Source organism: Sturnus vulgaris, chromosome 4, assembly GCF_052056855.1.
Source record: "Sturnus vulgaris isolate bStuVul1 chromosome 4, bStuVul1.hap1, whole genome shotgun sequence".
In the NCBI taxonomy this organism is placed as follows: domain Eukaryota; kingdom Metazoa; phylum Chordata; class Aves; order Passeriformes; family Sturnidae; genus Sturnus; species Sturnus vulgaris.
This window is the reverse complement of record NC_142246.1, coordinates 48,285,854-48,304,008: the sequence shown is the minus strand read 5'-3', so window position 1 is coordinate 48,304,008 and position 18,155 is coordinate 48,285,854. Positions and strand designations below refer to the sequence as shown.

General features: G+C 36.7%; 1 protein-coding gene across 1 annotated transcript in view; it reads right to left on the bottom strand.

The window, feature by feature from the left end:
• Nucleotides 1-18,155, bottom strand: part of PAPSS1 (3'-phosphoadenosine 5'-phosphosulfate synthase 1) — a 39,117-nt gene that overhangs the window by 3,256 nt on the left and 17,706 nt on the right. Inside the window, exons 6-11 of the mRNA XM_014878338.2 lie at nt 15,852-15,965; nt 14,899-15,010; nt 11,734-11,939; nt 9,490-9,625; nt 7,794-8,062; nt 5,814-6,043 (exon numbers count right to left, since the gene is read on the bottom strand). Of these exons, the coding sequence (XP_014733824.1) occupies nt 5,814-6,043; nt 7,794-8,062; nt 9,490-9,625; nt 11,734-11,939; nt 14,899-15,010; nt 15,852-15,965 (1,067 nt within the window). The remainder of the gene's footprint in view (nt 1-5,813; nt 6,044-7,793; nt 8,063-9,489; nt 9,626-11,733; nt 11,940-14,898; nt 15,011-15,851; nt 15,966-18,155) is intronic.

The following is an 18,155-nucleotide window of genomic DNA, read 5'->3' as shown; positions in this document are numbered from 1 at the left end:
GTGATGTGACCCACAAGCATTTTGAAATAAAGCATATCAGTATGAGTAATTTGCTTCAGTAGAAGGATATAGTAAAAGGAGTCACCAAGTAATTTCAGAGTGAATTCTGAGGATATAAAGAGTTAGTCCATACAAGGTGGATTTGAGTGGAACATGAGAGGGGGAAATATTTGACCATTAAAGATCCTATAAAATTTAAATGCCCAAGTCATTCAAATTCCATTCTTGTCAGATTTGAAATGACCATCAATGAAACTTAATACAAGCCTTTTCTGAGTATAGCATTTAAGTGCCTTTGAAAATTTTACTCAGTAGCTGCTGCAATCAGCTTTCTTCTAATCACACTGGATGCTACTAAATACTTGTAATATTGACTTGACCTTTTACTGCAATTGAGTTTGACTGGTACTAACACAATACTTTGTGCCACTGCAATTAAAAGCATTCCCAAAAAAGAAAGAGAAAAAGAATGCAGAAAGAAAACCACAACAAAAATTTGTCAACAGAAAGCCAATCCTGAAACATTTCACTTTGAGGACTGGTATTTTCTCTGTGGCATAGCATCCTAGACCTCTACTACACTCACAGTGTGGAAAAAATCCTACCTACATACACTGTGAAATTTTCTTACTTATGGAGGACAGGGATTTCAGAGACTTTACAGTTCCTGTGACAAAACAAGGACATCATTAGTTTGCAAATAGGAAGCAACTGCCACAGGCCTAGAGGAAACCTCCTGGGATGCACCTCTGAGGTGTCAATACAGTGCATTAATACAGTAACTGAAGAGAATATTTTTATTTCTACACATTACATAGTAGACTTTTCATCTGGGAGCACTAAAGTCATAATCCTGAGAACCCTGACATCCTCTTAGGTATTTCGCACTGTGCAAATCATCTTCTAGGAATTCCCGTTCTCTGTGGAGGGCAATATCTCAAGGTCTTAAACAATTACTCTTAAATACAAGACTCTTGATAAAAGTAAAGACCATTCGTTCATAGCTTTGCCTTTTTTTTTTTTTTTGTAGGCAAATAGAACAACAGGGAAATAAAACAATAAGATGAGTTATTCATCCTGGTCTGTCTTCAAAATAACTGTGATATTCTACTCAGCTAGTAGACTTCAGACTAATTTCTAGGATACTTCACAGCCTCCTTATATGGGGTCCAATTCTAACCTTAAATCCTTTTTAAAAGGACTTTCTCTGAATTTAAATTTGCCTTTGCAGCATCAAGTCATGACTTACATCATAGCTCCTACAGGAGCTATGTTATGCCTTGGGAATGAATGCCCCGTGATGCTGAATGAACCAGCTAGTGCCAGCTAGGTTCAAATCCCAACAAGCCAGGAACAAAGTGTTTGTGAAATTAGAACACAATATGTTGATTAATATCAACATATGCAAAGGAAATCCTTTCCTAATTCCTTTCTGACTGGCAGGAGGACTTAAGTCTCCCAGCCTGAAGTAGTGTTTCAGTGTATCCTCCATTATGTACTAATGAAAAACCATACTTCACATAAGTAAATTAAGGAGAATAGTTGAGTGTGCTTATCTCAGCCTCTTACTATCACTTAAAAAAGCAAATTTGAGAACAGTATGTATTTAGTTGGAGCAGCTCTCCTATAAGTATGATTTGATAGTATTAAAGGAGTAATGGCAACCATATTAAAGGTCCTGGGGAAAAAAACCCATAAAGTTAAAATCTCTCTTCTTCACTGATACCCATGCTTCATTCACATTTTACAGACAGCGTGAACAATCTCCTCCAGTCACCTTACTTATGGGTTTCTTTTAGCTGAAATGTTCTCTTTAGTTTTCTTTCAGGAAATTTAATTCCAGACACTGCTGTGGCTTTTTAAATTGCCAGACTAATTTCCTTTCTTAATTGAGTTTTTTCTCAGCGGTCTGTGGCTGCATTTTTATAGGATTGATCTTCCATAAAGAATTGGGAATCTCTGCTCACAAAACCAGCTTCTATTATTAAGCCTAAATCCCAAATTACACTTGTCTGTGGTAACTGTTTGTGAGGCCTTTTTGGCTGAAGAAACACACTAATTGATTTTCTGAAGGAATTTCAGCTTTGGGTAAGCTTTTTTTGGGGCGAAGGTAGATGGGTAGTGGTGTTATTTGTTGGTTTCTTGGTTCTTTGGTTGTTTTCTTTACACTTCACTCTACCAGTTGCTTACGGGTCAGACTTTAATTTTGAATTATAACTAGAGTTCTTCCTATAAACTTTTCCAAAACACATTTGGATATATTCAATTATAGATCAAAAATTCTATGAAATCTAAAAGTATAAAAAATTTGAGAAGGACTGTAATATCCATGCTAGCTTTTATATGCATTAATTCAGAATTCTTTGCAAGTGGAAATGCTCAAGCTTCCCACACAGAAACTTACATTAGGCTTTCTATCTGACTTGAGCAACAGTAAAAATGGCAGTTTTATTTGTATTATTTTCATTTATACTAAAGGGGGAAAAAAAAAAAGAAATTAGCTCTACCTGTGCTGCTATACATTACTTTCAATGCATTCCTCAAATCACTCTCCTAGATCTAAGTTTCAGACAAATTATTTTTCAAAAGTATGTTTCAGGAGTTCAGTTTCATGAACTAGTTCTAAGATGTCCAAGAAACAAATTAAAAATTGTGCTGGCTTCATGAGGTAAAATAGAATATAATTCCAAGTCATTGGTTGTTCATATTCTAAAGGGTAACTTTATTTAAACAATTTATACAAGTTAAGCTTTGTGCATCATGTTTCATCTACAGTTGCTTTGAGCTGTTATAAAGGCATTTACATCAGTCTTTCCTTACCTCCTTTCCTCACAGATAATGCTCTGTTATCCTGAACGCCACCAGGATTTTTCTGCCTTTCCTTACTAACATGGGGCCAGGTGACTTCAGCTCCCATAGCAGCTCAGCACTGTTAACCAGAAGCAAGAGGTCCTGACACAACAAGTCAACAGTCTCCAGACTGGTCCCAAGCAGGTACTGGGTCAACTAAAACTCCAAGGGCAGCACTTGTTCTGGAGGGTACTTACAGAAGTCAGAAACAAACTGAACTTCTATATGAACTCCACAAAACTGCGCTTATGTGGACACCTTTGGGAGCAGAAGACCTTAAGGACAATAACCTCTTGGGATCACAGACAGCACACCAGAGAAGTGAGGGCCTTTGGCACTAATCTGTAGGCAGGGCCAGTACAGGCTTTTTGGTGGTTTCCAGGTTTGCCAGCAAGGTTATGAGCAGCCCAGGCATAGCCAGGTCTTACAAAGTGTTACACCTTTCTCATAAAAGCTGAGAAAAACAACTCTGCCACTGCTAATTCTGCAGCCACAACTTTTCAGACATCCCTCTGGCAGCTGGACTAAGCCTATAGTAACCTCTCACCACAAGCCAAAGATTCATCAACCACCACCCTCATGTTAGGTTTTCCCCCAGAAGCCAAAAGGTGTTTCACTAATAGCAGCAAAGAGCCCGACTGCAATAACCCCTGCGCGTCTTTGCTGCCAAGCCAGGTGTGGGTGCAACTCTACCAAATTACAGAGACACTCAAGGTAGCAATGGGGTCTATTACAGTTTCTCACAAGCACCTTCCCAAACAGAAGAGTCCAGGAGGCCTGAAAGAACAGAAGAGATGATCACATGGGGAAAAAATTACTACACCCAGCAGCTAAGACACATGGCTAGCTATAGCTCAGTCCAAAGGAAATCCCCTTGCCATAAGCTTCCACACATTCGTTAGTGATGTAAATTCTAAAATTGCCTGGCTGGCCGTCAAGTGTCCAAGCCCCAAAAAACTGACAAGGGTACAAGAGATACCAAATCACCCTTTTCTAAAACAAGTCACAGCAATGGTGTTTTTCACCAAGTGAGCTCAGGAAACATTTCCACAAACATCCCTATTTCACATCCAAGGCTCTTCCACCAATACTGATCCTCTCATGTTTCCAGGCAATCCTCTCATCCCTGCCATCCTCTCTGCAGAGTCAAACACCACATGGTCCAGGAGTTTGCCACATTTTGAGCATTACACAGACTATTCTGAAAGGCAGCCAGCTGCACCCACCCAAGCTCTAACTCTGTCTGGAGCCTACCACAGTGTTCCGTCTGGCAAGCAAGAACAGTAATGGGAGCCTGCACGTGTCCGCATTGCCATCTAGTGGACTGCTACCACACTCCAGACCATCTACAAACAGTATCCAGGGAAGGACAGGACACATGGGCTTACATCCTGACAGCATCAGGGCAGAAGTGCTCATTAGTAGCAGCACGGCCTTTTTTCCATGACAGTTATAGAACCAGGGAAAAAAGGCCTCACAGACATAGTGGAAGGATAAAAGGGTGCACATGATGCAGTCTCTGGGAAGAGGCAAAATCTGCTCCTACTGCTTTTCATTAAAAAATCTCAAAAAGTTGTTTTGGTCTTTTTTTAATCATTTGCTACGGCTAATGACAGAGGTATAATTTTACTTGTCTTGATTCAAATCACATCTATCCTGCTGAGAGTACAGTATTGATGATCAGAGTATCAATAATCTGAATTTTGGCCTGTAGTGTTGCTACTCCCTTACTATTCTAATTTTTTAAGAATTGACACACCAATAAAACTACTTCACTTTGATCTTTCTGTATTGAAGCATGACCAGCAGGTCCAGGAAGGTGATTCTTCCCCTCTACTCCACTCTTTGAGCCCACTAGAGTACTGCACTCAGACCTTGGGACCTCAACATAGAAAGTCCATGGATCTGATGGAGTGAGTCCAGAGGAGGGCAAAAATTTGATTTGAGCTGGAGCACCCCTCCTCTGCAGACAGGCTGAGTGTTGGAGTTGTTTAGTCTGTAGAAGAGAAGGCTCCAGAAAGACCTTATAGCACCTTCATGCTCCTCAAGGAAGTTATAGGAGAGCTGGAGAGGAAATTTTTGCAAGGGCCTGTAGTGATAGGAGAAGGAGGAACGACTTTAAACTGAAAGAATGTAGGTTTAGATTAGATATTAGGAAGAAATTCATTCCTGTGAAGGTGGTGAGGCACAGAACAGGCTGCCCAGAGAAGTTCGAATTTCAGTACCAACTTCAACTGTGGTTTGATGCAAAACAAAAGTACATTTCAATAATCTGAATAAACAGGATTAAATTGACAAGTCATTTTCCCAGCATCAGTCATCATCACCAGAGCAACACATACATTAAGTTTTGGACACTGCTATGCCACACAAGGGGAAAATAACATTGAAATATGCATACAGAAGGTGAAATGAACTGTTCTGTAATTGGATTTAAAAAAAACAAATACCAAAACAGCTGAAAATCCTGTGACACAATATTCTTAAGGCATCATTGTGCTTTATTACTAACAGAGAAAATAAATAGCTGTCACCCTATCTTGTCCACTTTCTTCTCCATGCTGCACACTCTTACTTGTGTCTCTTCCCTCCTATCTGATGCACACCTGAGAAGCTTATTTAGAAAGACAAAGCAGCAGAAAACCAATCTTGCCATTATAATAAATAGTAATATCTTTCTCTGAATTTACCAATCTGAGTCACTAGTTCCAGAATCAGAGAAACCCCAATACCTGGGGAGCCTTCACGTGGCAGCTAAAATTAGATCAGGTAGTTGCACTGTGAACCAAATCATGCTGAAATCAAGCTACATTTGCCTAAAAGCCACATTGATCTAAAATCATGTCCAAACACTGCCTTATTTAAGCAATATGAATTTAATTATAAACAATTTTTTTTCATGTGGGCAGGGGTAAGAGGCCACTATTGTTCAAAATTTTCTTAAAATGAAAATACAAACTTACTGATTTGAGTCATAATAATCCATGCACTTCTTTTTTTTATTATAAGCTGCAATCCTGAAGGGTACTATTTCCAGTGCTCTGAGGCCTGGAGCCATTGTTAGCACTTTGGCACCATGGGTTGGTTCATACAGATCTTTCCCAGTGTCAGGGTGTGGCATCCCTGCTGGATCTCGCCCTACAATGTAGAAGTTAGCTCCTGCAACCATCCGTGATCTGCAGTGCCACTGAACCTACAACAGAGACAGGAAAAACAATTAACAGAAGAAAATGCTCCAGAACTGTAGCTCTCAAAATGGGCATGCACTCTGTAACTACCATGTTTTCCTTAATCAGATGTGATTTTTACTATGGAGCCACAACATAATAAAGAATCAGCTAAGTTTATCACCATCAAACTTACAGTTAAATCATACTGCAGCCTTTTATCTGCACAGTAGGTACTCAGAAAATCACTTCAGCACTATCTACACATTCAGAACAAAAAACCACCCATGTTCAGCATTTTCATCTTGTACATGTGGCAAGGATGGTGTTCAAGGCAGAACTAACACGTTGCCTGCACGAAAACCCAAAGGACACATTAAACTAGGTACACGCTGCACATGAATGCTTGTAATAGATTTACTTTCCTAAGCAGGTGAATTTATTGCATTTGCTTCGCCTTACAGAACTGTTTCTTTTCTTCCAAAGTACTTATCAGGAATGTTAAAAATACAAAGAACGCTAAACTGATATTTATTAAACTTGTCCATTAGGATTTTTACAGACTGGAAGGACACATCCACCCTGTAAATAACCATATTACCAGCTGCTTGTTCTCCTGTAAAGAACTTGTGCTGTAGAAACTTTTAAATAATGATTTTTAAATAACCCATGGAAAATTTTTAAAGAAAGAATCTCTTTTATTACTTGAACAAGTATTACTGTCAGGCTGTACGCTGAGGTCACTGGAAATGTCATATAGGTAAGGAGAAAAGGTTTATCCTGTTCAGAATAAGGAATGTGGATTTTTTTTCCTCCTCACACATACAAGAATGAAGTAGATTTCTGTTAATTCTCACAAAAGACCTATGGAGAACAGCAGAAGATTCCCACATTAACTAACTCACATGCCTCAGCTAGATCTGGACTGCAGTTTTTACTCTGGACTGAAAAGCAGTGAAAGCTCTGTTTGACCAGCCAACTGGCCAGCAGAAAATAAGTGGCATCTGCCTAATTTAACTTCACTAGCAAGATCTCCTAGCAATCAAAAAAACTACCCCAGAGTCAACCTCAGAGCCTGGTCAGAACTTGAACTTCCTGTGATTCAATGTGGAGGCAAACAAGGAAAAGAAAAAAAAAAAGGAATGAGATGGAAAATCAATATCCCCTTGAGGAATTGTCCTCAACTGAGAACATTTATTCTTTCTGCTGCCTCCCAAAAACCTCTAGGGACTCCATCCCAAGATGGCTCCTGGCTCCTAAATAAAGTGTTGTCAAATTATTATTTCATACAAAAGCCTTGAAACAATTCTCTCCGAATTAAGTTTGCCAAAAAATAAACAGACTTCTTTTTTCTTAATATGTGAATAGCCCTCCAACATACAAACTTTTTGCTTAACAATCATAAAACTTAAGTATTTTAACATTCAGGACAATCACTTGGTATGTTAACAGATCTCATAGTTCTTTCTGAAAAAGACCGTAAAAAAAAAGGAGGAAGGATTAAATTATTATCATATCCTTGGAACTGTAAAGAAAGGAACCTATAAACCCAATATTTTCTCCCATTTCCAGTAAAATCGTCCAATATAGAAGTTTCTTCAGTAGATAATGTTCTGATTGGTGACAGAGACTTGACAATCTACTTTCCCAAGGAAAATTAATATCCTCTCTCCCTCCATTAAAACACACAACACACAAACATCAAATGCAGCACAAAATTTTTTTGTGCGCTATCAAATTTCCTTTTTTTTCACTTCAAGCTCTTGATGTATTTACCTCAGTTGGTCCCGCATACATCATGGGAGAAGGGAATATAGCTACCACTGTTGTTTCTGGATTCAGGATTCCCTCCTCCAGTACTGCAGCATGCTGCTTCATGCGCCACATAAGAGGAACATCATCCTCCTTTGTCCAGCCTCCAAGGGGGTGCAAGAGCAGAACTGGGCGCCGGTAGCCACGTTCCAGAAGCTGCTTATGAGTATCCTGCATTAAAAGAGCGTGCCCATTGTGCACCGGGTTGCGTAACTGGAATGCAAAGACAGCATCTGTGCAGTAAAAAAACAAGACAAGATACAAGGAAAGCAAGTTCTTTTATCAGGAGTAGTACAGCCACAGAAAAATCTTCAGTACGTGCTTTCCTTTGGGGTCCATTAAACAAGTATAATAGCAGTACTCACAGGTCATTAAAGAATTTTCAATTATTACAAAATCACTGCTCTTCATAAGCAAAACTAATCAAAAAAACAAACATACAAAGAAAAAAAATCAGCTGCCTTAACTTCTGAATTTTCTACAGAATTACTCTGGTTTCTCCAAGAGCTATAATCTTCTATTTCAATTTTTAATTTGCATAAGGGTATTATATTCTAAGAGGAAATCAAAATATGCTACTTGTCTTAAAGGCTAAATACATCAAGAGAACAAGTTGACCTGTTTGTAACAAAACTAATAAAAGGGGATTTAATGCTCCTTACTAAGTTTCCTTCACCTTAGTTTAGCAGATTTTAGGCACAGTAAGAACAAAGAAAGACTAACTGCTATTCCAGAGTATTACAAATTCTCCAATGAAAAACCGTGGCACAATCAGGATTTCTCCCTCTTGCAAATTCAGATGAACTAAAGTATCCCGCAAGACAGCAAAATCACTGTAACTGAGAGGTTTTCCAATATGGAAACCTATATATGAAATATACCAATTATATTCATATACCAATATGAAATAAACCAATATATGAAACCTAGAGAGTAGGGTTTTTTCAGACTTCAAACGTGTGTTTGTTTAGGCACGAGCCAAAAGACTGGTATGCCAGACCTACACCTCCTGGATATACTGACCACACAGAACAACAACAGGAGCTCAGGACCAGCTGAGTTTTGCGTTCTTGATGTTAATCTCTCTTCTTACATTTACAAGTGAAGCTGCCTGCCAGTCACTGCCACACTGAAAGCAGCATGTTTGTTCTCTGCTTTATGACATTCCTCAGCCTCTTACTTATCTGCCTAACACAACTACTTTTGTGAATAAAACTGTTTTATTTCTTATGCAGAAAAGAAACTTGGCACCAACCTACCTGCACTACTTTCATAAACCTTGTTCCCCAGAAGCAGCATGGAACAGACTTAAAAATAGCAGAGCATGAAAACTCAGCATTTAACCATACCTCTGTAGTTTTGGCCAAACATGATCTTTAAATCACATGTGACCACATTTTAACTATCTTTTCTTGCATTACTGACATATCTACAGTGCATGGAAAGATAAAGTTCAGAACCTCAGGCACTACCAGCTTCTGTTATGTATTGAGGCAATGCAATGCCTGAGATCATAAAAATTATTACTATTAAAAGCAAAGAATGCCACCTACCAGAGCATTCAAAATTTTCATCCTTGAAACAATGCCTCCTCAGTGGTAGCAGCAGACATTTGGAAAAGCCTATGCAGGAAGAAAGAAAGCAAGAAAAATTTACTCACCAGCATTCATTTTCTTGAATTTCTGCCTTAGTTCAGCTGGAGTGAGACGGTATTGATCAAGTCCATCATTCCAATAAATACGATCAAGGACCTGTAGATCTCCACCCACAAGCCAGTTCCCTTGCTCCATAACCATCTACAAAAAGAAAGAAAAGTCCATGTCAGGATTAGTTATCAGCTTCTCCTGTGTATCTAAAGCATTACAATGCAGACACATCTTTACCAAGGAATGCACTTCAGGTTAATTTTATTTGACAGTCATAAGTCAAGCATCAGTGTTAAAAAAATGAAAAAAAATCACTGGAGCATAGTCCAGTCATGTTATATCATGATGCAGGAGAGATGAACAAATCTTCAGTAGGCTTTTCTTTCAAAATTGAGGTAATACACAGAAATTCAAATAGCTGATATTCTTAACCAACACTGCATGGCAAACAAAGGTAGTGTCTGGAAAGCCTTGTCTATTACAATTTATTTAGTATACATTAGCATGTACTTTTATTAGTACATATTTTAAAATTTAATTACAATATAGCAATACAATGAAGTTGCACGCTTTATAGTTATTGGTCAAAGCAAATGCTGTTGCAGCAGAACTGCGTTGTTTACAAGATTCTCGTCAGGAATAAAGTAACAAAAAAACAATTCTGATTAACTACTCACCCACTTTAATTTACAAATAAAATCAGAATCTTTGAAGTACAACAGCTTTTGGACTTGTTTCATGGTAGCAGTTTACCCAAGTAACAGATGTTGGACAGTCACTTCACGTCTTTTTATGTCTTTAAATATCACCTCATGCTTTATCAAAAAATAATTACGGCAAGCTGCTTAACATACTCTACAAATAGCCATTACTAAAAACTCTACAAATAGACATTACTCTGAAATTTTTAATTTCTAATAACACATTTTATTTTGAAGATAAAAATCACAAAAAACTTTCAAGATTCATACACATTTCTGGTAACTTTTTTTGCCTTATGTAATTTAGAAATGACAATAAATCTTGATATAATAGAAGATACTACATATTAAACCCAAAAGTCAAGATGCAAGTATTAGGTATGAATTTTTCAATTTCATTTTCCTTTGATCTGCTGGAATTAAACTATGCCACAGTAACCAGTCCCTTCTTGAAGAAAATGCCAGACTTTGACATCTTACCAAGGTGGAGGGAAGGTGGGATAATGATACGAAGATGAGAAAACTCCGCACTACAGAATCTCTCAGGTACTCAAATATTTCTGAATAATTAAGAAGGGCCACCAAATTCATGTGTTGTCATGTTACTACTATACAGTCTAATACAGGCATAAGAACATAAATTCCTTATCTTCTACATAAGAAGTCATTAAAATTTTGCCTGCATGAGATTTTCTTAGAATTTATTAGTTCTGTGTAAAGTTTTCAGCAAAGTGATAATCTTATGTTGAACATCATAGAACGCATCAAGGGCTTTGAAAATCCTCTGTTAGTCATACAGATACTTTTACAGCATTTCAAAGGCCTTGACTTTTCAAGAGCAAGCTAATAATTTGAGGTTTGTTTGATTTCTCTTTGCCTAATTTTATGTCATACCTGTAAACAAAAATATCTCAGAGACATATGGGAAAATAAACACATTTTGGCTCTGCAGAGCTAAGATGCAACATTCACATCAGCTTGCATAAGCCAACACAGCATTGTGATGAGTATGTTATAATTAGAACATTCCAGTACCACATACAAATAAGGCCAAGATAGTAAAACATAACGAACACAATGGATGGGAAATTACTCCCCAGAGAGTTAAATGATGAACTCTGCAGGAACAGGGCCTGTTTGAAAAACATCTAAAGAGGTAGGTCTCACGTGCAGCACATGCAGGCAGAAAAGTTGTTTTCTATCCTTCACAATGCATATATCCACTAATTAAGGAGCTTTGATGATCCATCAGGTGACACAGAGGGATGTGTTTCCTAGGCACACTGGAGGGCAAAGTCCCCTTTTCTGTAGCACAGATTCTACAGTACATTCTAAATTCATTTCATGTGTACATACTGATATTAGATTTTCACACTAAGTACAGACTATTCAACAGCTGCATAGAAAAAAATTCCCTTTGTTTCTGCATAGATATTTTAATTAATTTTCAAAGTTTTTTTGTCGAAGTATATCAATCATAGACATGCACTTCATTTAATTTGCAGCTCCACAACAGTACAGCAAATAAGACTAAATCTTCAACTTTTAAACACACACCTTGATATAGGGATGTTCCTTGCATGTGGTTCCCCACTGCCTAGCACAGCGTTCTTCTTTCCTGTGCTCATAGAATTCGGGATTGCGGAGAATGGCAACACGGCGACCTTCATACACCAGAGCAATCGCTGTGCACCCATCAAGCCTCTCTTTGTCTTCTTGAGTAGCTGTTAGCACTATAGGCACTGACAGGTTAATAACTCCCCCTGCAGAGGGAAAAAAATAAAAAAGCCCTTTATCCTTAGTAACAGTCGTCAATGTTGTTATCCAAATCTACCTAATTAATAGATTACCTTTAAGGTTGTAAGTGTATTACATGACAGATAGTTGAAACATTTATTTTAAAAGGGATCAAACAACTTTTAGAATGAACTTGTGCTTCCATAAGATACACGTGCTATAAAATTGAGCAAACACTGACGTTTGAGAAAGAGTGAACAGAGTACTGAAAACGGCAAGTAATTAGAGCTTCACAAAAATATTTAAACTGTGAGGAAAATACTTTTTGGGAAACTCGAATTATTATCTTTTTTAAGAATCTATACAGAAAGCAGAAATACACAAGTAACAGTTTAAAATAGGTCATGTAAAATATCAGAGAAGATTGCTACTGGAGTAGATAACTAGTAAAAAGGAAATTATATTTTCAGTAGACATACTTTTGGCCCCTAAGGAAAAAAACAATGCAATAGGAGCAGACCCAAAGCAAATGTACCCAAGTAGTTAACACACATAATTGAACTATTTCAAAAGGTGACTTTTGTTGTTTACTTAGAACTGTATTCAGATTCAAGCATTTACCTTTCAGGAAAAAACTGCGGAGTCAGGCAAGTATTTTGCATAGTTTGTTCAGCTGAAAGTTTACCAGCTACTTTACTTCTAAAGCTAAGCCAATGCAGCTGAATTAAGGTTATGTGTGGTCCTCATTTTTAAGCATCTACTTCGCTGCCAGATGCTGAAGTCCTGTTTTTCTTTTCTACAAGATGAGATTTGAGAAACCCAGCAGAATAAATATCATCAGTCTCTACAAAGGCTTGGGTTCTAATAAGCATATGCCCGAGTGCAAAACTTTTGGGTGGCCTCCAGGAGAAAAGTCATGGACACTTTAAAGTTAATGGAGGTTTTGGCATTTGCCAAGACTCTAAAATAATGCTAATTTTGCTATTATTTAAGCAATACATTTTTTATTAGGAAATTAAATTTCTTAGGAAATTAAAAATTATAAAGCTGGATGAAAAGTTTAAGAGAAAAATAGATCCCCCTTGTTTCATAATGCAAAACATATAATGCATGCTGTGCATCTTCTCCTAAGTTCAGTCTTGGTGCCCAGAGTTATTTTCAAAGCAGCTAGGTCAAAAAGTTGAATTTGGCAGCAATCACAGAGAGTGGTTTGACACCTCAAAATGTATAATTTAAAAAAAAAAAACATTTTAAAAGAAATATTTCTAAGTATGAAGAGATGTCAAACCTGTAGATTATTTTGTCCATGACCAGCAATAAATATCTATCATCTTCTACATTTTTCTTCAGCCACTGTACAAATAAGAAACTGAGGAAAGGTATTGCAGCAAGTCTGTTAAATCACAGATGAGCATAGTGTCAGGATGAGACTTTTCCAGAAAACTTAATCTTTAAAGAGAGACTATCAATACATCTGCACTGATCTCCATAGCTTAGAAATCAGTCAATATAAACACTGTTTTTAAAGCCCAAAGGACAAGATACATTACAGGTAATAAACCATTTCCCTCTCTTCAGAATCAAAGCCCTGCAAAATGACTGCTGCTGTAAGACCCAGAACTCACATACCAAGAAAGGTGAAAACTTTGAGGATTTTTTTTTTTATTTAAATGTTGCCACTGCTGCAAGTAGCAAACCAGCTTTAAGGCAATCATATTTTTCTAAAAAATTTACACGTGTAAGTGCTGTAGTAGATCTCTAAAAAGAGGAAATCAGCAAAAGGACATCTAGAGGAACATGATTTTATTCAAGCTAAGAGCTAAAAATTGTTTCCATCAATAAGTTGCTATTTTTCATTACTCATATATTTTGTAGCACAGATGAGATACGCAAAACAGCAAAAGAAGTTTAAAAATTGCTATATTTTTATAGCTGAAACACTCACCTATACAAGGTCTTAAATGCCTTATAAAAATCTTGATTTACAGAAAATTACAGGACAGAACTAGGACCTACAAGCTATTTTAGCAGCTGAATGCATTACATGTCATCTGCAGGGGACTTTTCACCTGGATGGATGTACAGAAGGCAAATGAAATAAGAACAAAACTAGCAGCCCAAAATTATACTGCAAAGTAACAGGATGACATTATGTTGTCTAGGATAGCACCTAGAAGGTCCCTAAAAGGGAGTTAAGAAATATAAGAAGGATGACAGAAGTCACATCACATCACAGAATTAAGAGAAAAGTGACTTCTTTTTGTTGTGCTATTTGGTCTCTAGCAAGGTAAGAGCAATGCAAAAAGAAGCATGAATATAGGAAAAAGGCTGGAGTAAAACAGCCTTCAAAGAGGAATAAATGAAAAATGACAGAGGGTCACAATCAAACTCCAAAACCTGAGGATGTTATGACTTAACCACTATCTTAACAAAGTTCCTAGCCAACTGGCAATGCAAAATAAAATTTATTCATTTAAATCCCCCAGGATAATTACTAATTCATAGTAATTCAATTAAATGCGACAATTGTTCATACTCAAATTCTGATTTCACACTTGCAGCAGCCCCAGCACTTAAGTCAGTTTGTTGTCCTTTCCTTCATCACTAATATAAAACAAATCTTTTGGTCACACAGCTAAGTAGCAATTAAATTGCAATTCCAAATTCTAAGACCAATTTCTTCAAAACAAATTAGAAATGTGCATTTTAGAATTAAATTATTTTCAAAAATTAAGATATTTGAAAAAATTTTGTAAAGTCAAAAAGACAAAATATTCAAATTCTAATACGATGGTAGGTATAAAAAGAATAAAACCATCACATCTAAAATTGATTATTAAAATATTCTATTTTTTATCCCAGACCTCAAGTTGTGCACAAGCCTGATAATGTGCTAACACGCCACCACTAAGAAGCAAAGCATCAAAAATATTTTAGAAGTATGATTAGTTTGCTCAGTTTTCCAAATGCTATGTTTTACCCTACCATCAAGGAGGCAGTCAAAGTGAAGGCACTGGAGGTATTCTCTCTCTCTCATAAAGCCATTCAGGGGTGTTGCCCAACCTTCTGCTAGCACTTGTACCCACTGCATATCCACCTTGTAAAGAAATGAAGAAATAGAGTTAGAGCAGATCAAAGTTGCTGCTTAATTACTGGCATCAGGTATTAACCATAATAGATCATGATTTAATTCTAAAATGTAGGACAGTACAAATGGAAGATTTCTCAGTATTACAGTTTTTAATCACAAATAATTCAAAGTTTCTACAAGTAAGGAAAAAAGAACCATTTGTTCCTTACTGTTCATATTTTTGCCTATTTTCCAATCCCTACACTCGATCAAATTTCCATTTGTTTAAAAAACCAAACCAACAAACACACAACAACAAATTTTATTTTGTAAATCTTGATAGTTAATCTTAACAAAATTAGAGAATCCCACTTGCCTTTATCTAGCAAAACAAGATACCAAAGATGTTAAAGAAAAAAAATTATAGCAACACATACAATTACCACAAAAAATATCAGAATTATGGGTGTAAATATTAAAAGGTCTAATCTTTAACCAAATGAGAAATAATTTTTTTTTCATGAACTAGTGAGACAATCCAGAAGTAAAATTCTCTCTGGACTAGTACTTATTTTAGTATGAGATATCAGTTTACACATAATTTCCTTCCTTAGCACTCATCACACTATGACTTAGTGTGTGGTCCCCATTATTTCTGCATGTGCATTACTAAGACTTGGTCAGGTTTGACAAGAACAGGCTTTATAAACAAAGAAGCCACAGAAGCTGTGCTTTCGCTCAAGGGAAGAGGAAACAAGTACATCAAGGTGTATTCTGTAACCAGGTATTTCAACTACATCTACTTACACTAAGCAACAGATCAGACCATCCCTCAACTGCAGCAATGAGACAGCTGAACACACAATACCTTATTTATTTCCAGGGTTAGCAGAGACTCAGCATCAGTTTTGGCCAACTGTAGCTTATTTTCTGGCACATAAAGCTCTTTCACCTCGTAAGAGGCATCCACTGGTACAATGTCCTGTATACAAGAATTAAACAGAACTTAATGTAACACACATTTAGAAGTAAAAGTTTAATGTTGCACTACACAATAGCAAGAGTTTATTAATTATGCAATTATTACTCATCTAAAACCCAGCACTGTTCCAGGATTATGATATATTGCTAGTTACTCAAGCGAGCAGATTGGCTAAAGTGAAACATTCTAACAAGAGATTTTTTCTAAACCTTAAGTAACCCATATAACATTTATCTAGTAAATATTTAACTATTGAATTGAGTGAAGTTTTTATGACTTATTAATGCCTACAGTATCTATAGTAGAAAGGCAGACTCTATGCTTTTACACATGCTGAAAAACTAAAGATTTAGAAACTGAGCATTTTTGAATTTAGGTCATTCACTATACAAGATACATTAGAAATTGTAACTCTAAGGTAAAATAAATAAAGCTCCTTCTCTATTGAAAATTAATACAGAAGTACAAATTAAATGTATTTCCTACAGCTAATGACATAACATCAGTATTTTTATCTATATACTAACTCTTAGAATATTTAAATGTGATGTCATCTGTGCATATGTACGCAATGAACCAAAATCAAGCTCTATAACCAACATATCAATTTTTTATTTAAAAAAAATTTCAGCATTCTTCCATGTGTATTAAACAAGATATGCTCACTCCACAATGCTCAAGACCTTAAACTTGTTCAGAGACCAACACAAAGATAAAACCATAATTAAAAGAGATGGTCATCATGATAAAAGTGTAAAGAGTCTTCTCCAACAAAGGATGGTGTAATATGTCAATATCCAGTCAAGTGTTCCAGTGATGTTCAGTAGCAAAAAAAATCAGTGAAAAGAGGCCAAGTGTTCTTTTTAAAACACATTTTTCTGTGTTTGAGAAACCTTTGTAAGGCTTTACTTTTGGAGGAAAAAAGCTCACCCTTGGAGCAGAGTATATATAGACCCATTACAACAATAAATAAATTATCTTTAATTTTCCAGTATATGCAGGCAAGAGTAAACAGGCATACTTGTAGAAAACACAGTGTTAGCTGAGGAATTTTAATGTATTTATCAGATCTTAGGCACTACCTCCATGGAAAGTAAAACAAAGGCACCAGAATGCTGACAAGCGAGAGATAAAAGGACTGTGGGAGTAACAAGATGTGATGACTCTCACTGGCTGTTGCATAATTCGTATCCTCAAAGACACATCAAAACAAGATGAATTAAACTAGCACTTAGAAATGGTGTTTTATAAGGAAAAGCTTGGTCCATTACATATCAGACATCATTTTGCAAGCAGATTTTATTACAATGTAAGTTAGGCAAAATCAGCCTTTTGTTTTCTCTGCCTGAGCAGCAGCATTACAGCCCAGGAGAGCTGCAGCAGACTCCTGTCACAAGAAGCCCAGCATCAAATGAAGGTATTGCCTCCTGTAAGCAACACTATAATGATGGAGTGCACACTATTCTGCTTCACAGATTTCCCTCTGGATCTTGGCTCATTACCAGGCTAGGATGTCCTAATTTCACAAACCATCAATAGCTTAAAATAAACGTGCCTATTAAAAAGATCTGTTCAAGTATTATCCTGGTTATAGTGTCTCACTAATGGGCAAAACAAAGGTTTCACAATGCAGCTTCTGTCAACAACCTACTTCATCATACAAACGTAAACAGCTTGAAGACAGTTCCAGCAACTGAGTCTGACATGTAGAGAACTTGTAGGATTAGTAAACCTAGACTCCCTTGCACACATGAAACTGGTACTTAAAACATCAACTTAGATTAAAAAAAAACCAACAAAACAAGAAAACCAGCAACAAAAGGAATCCATGCATCATTAAACTGCATGAATTTTAGGAATCAGGAAAATGCTAGACTAGCAAGCCATCTAGTAGGTACCGAAGGTATCAGTTTTACTGAAAGCTTAATTCTACCAAAGGACAAGTTACGGAATATTCCTCAATATTTATTATTTCTCAATGCATTCATATACAAAATGGCAAAATAATAAAAAAAATAAACTAGATGCATTATGGAAATGTGCCTCCACACACTGGAGTGGTGGGTTCTTTGCTGATGCTGATTGCCTCTGGAGATCATCCAGTCCAGCCTGCTGCCCAAAACTGGTCCCACTACAGTAGGCTGCTCAGAACCTTGGCCAACCCAGCATTTAATGTGGACAAGCATGCAG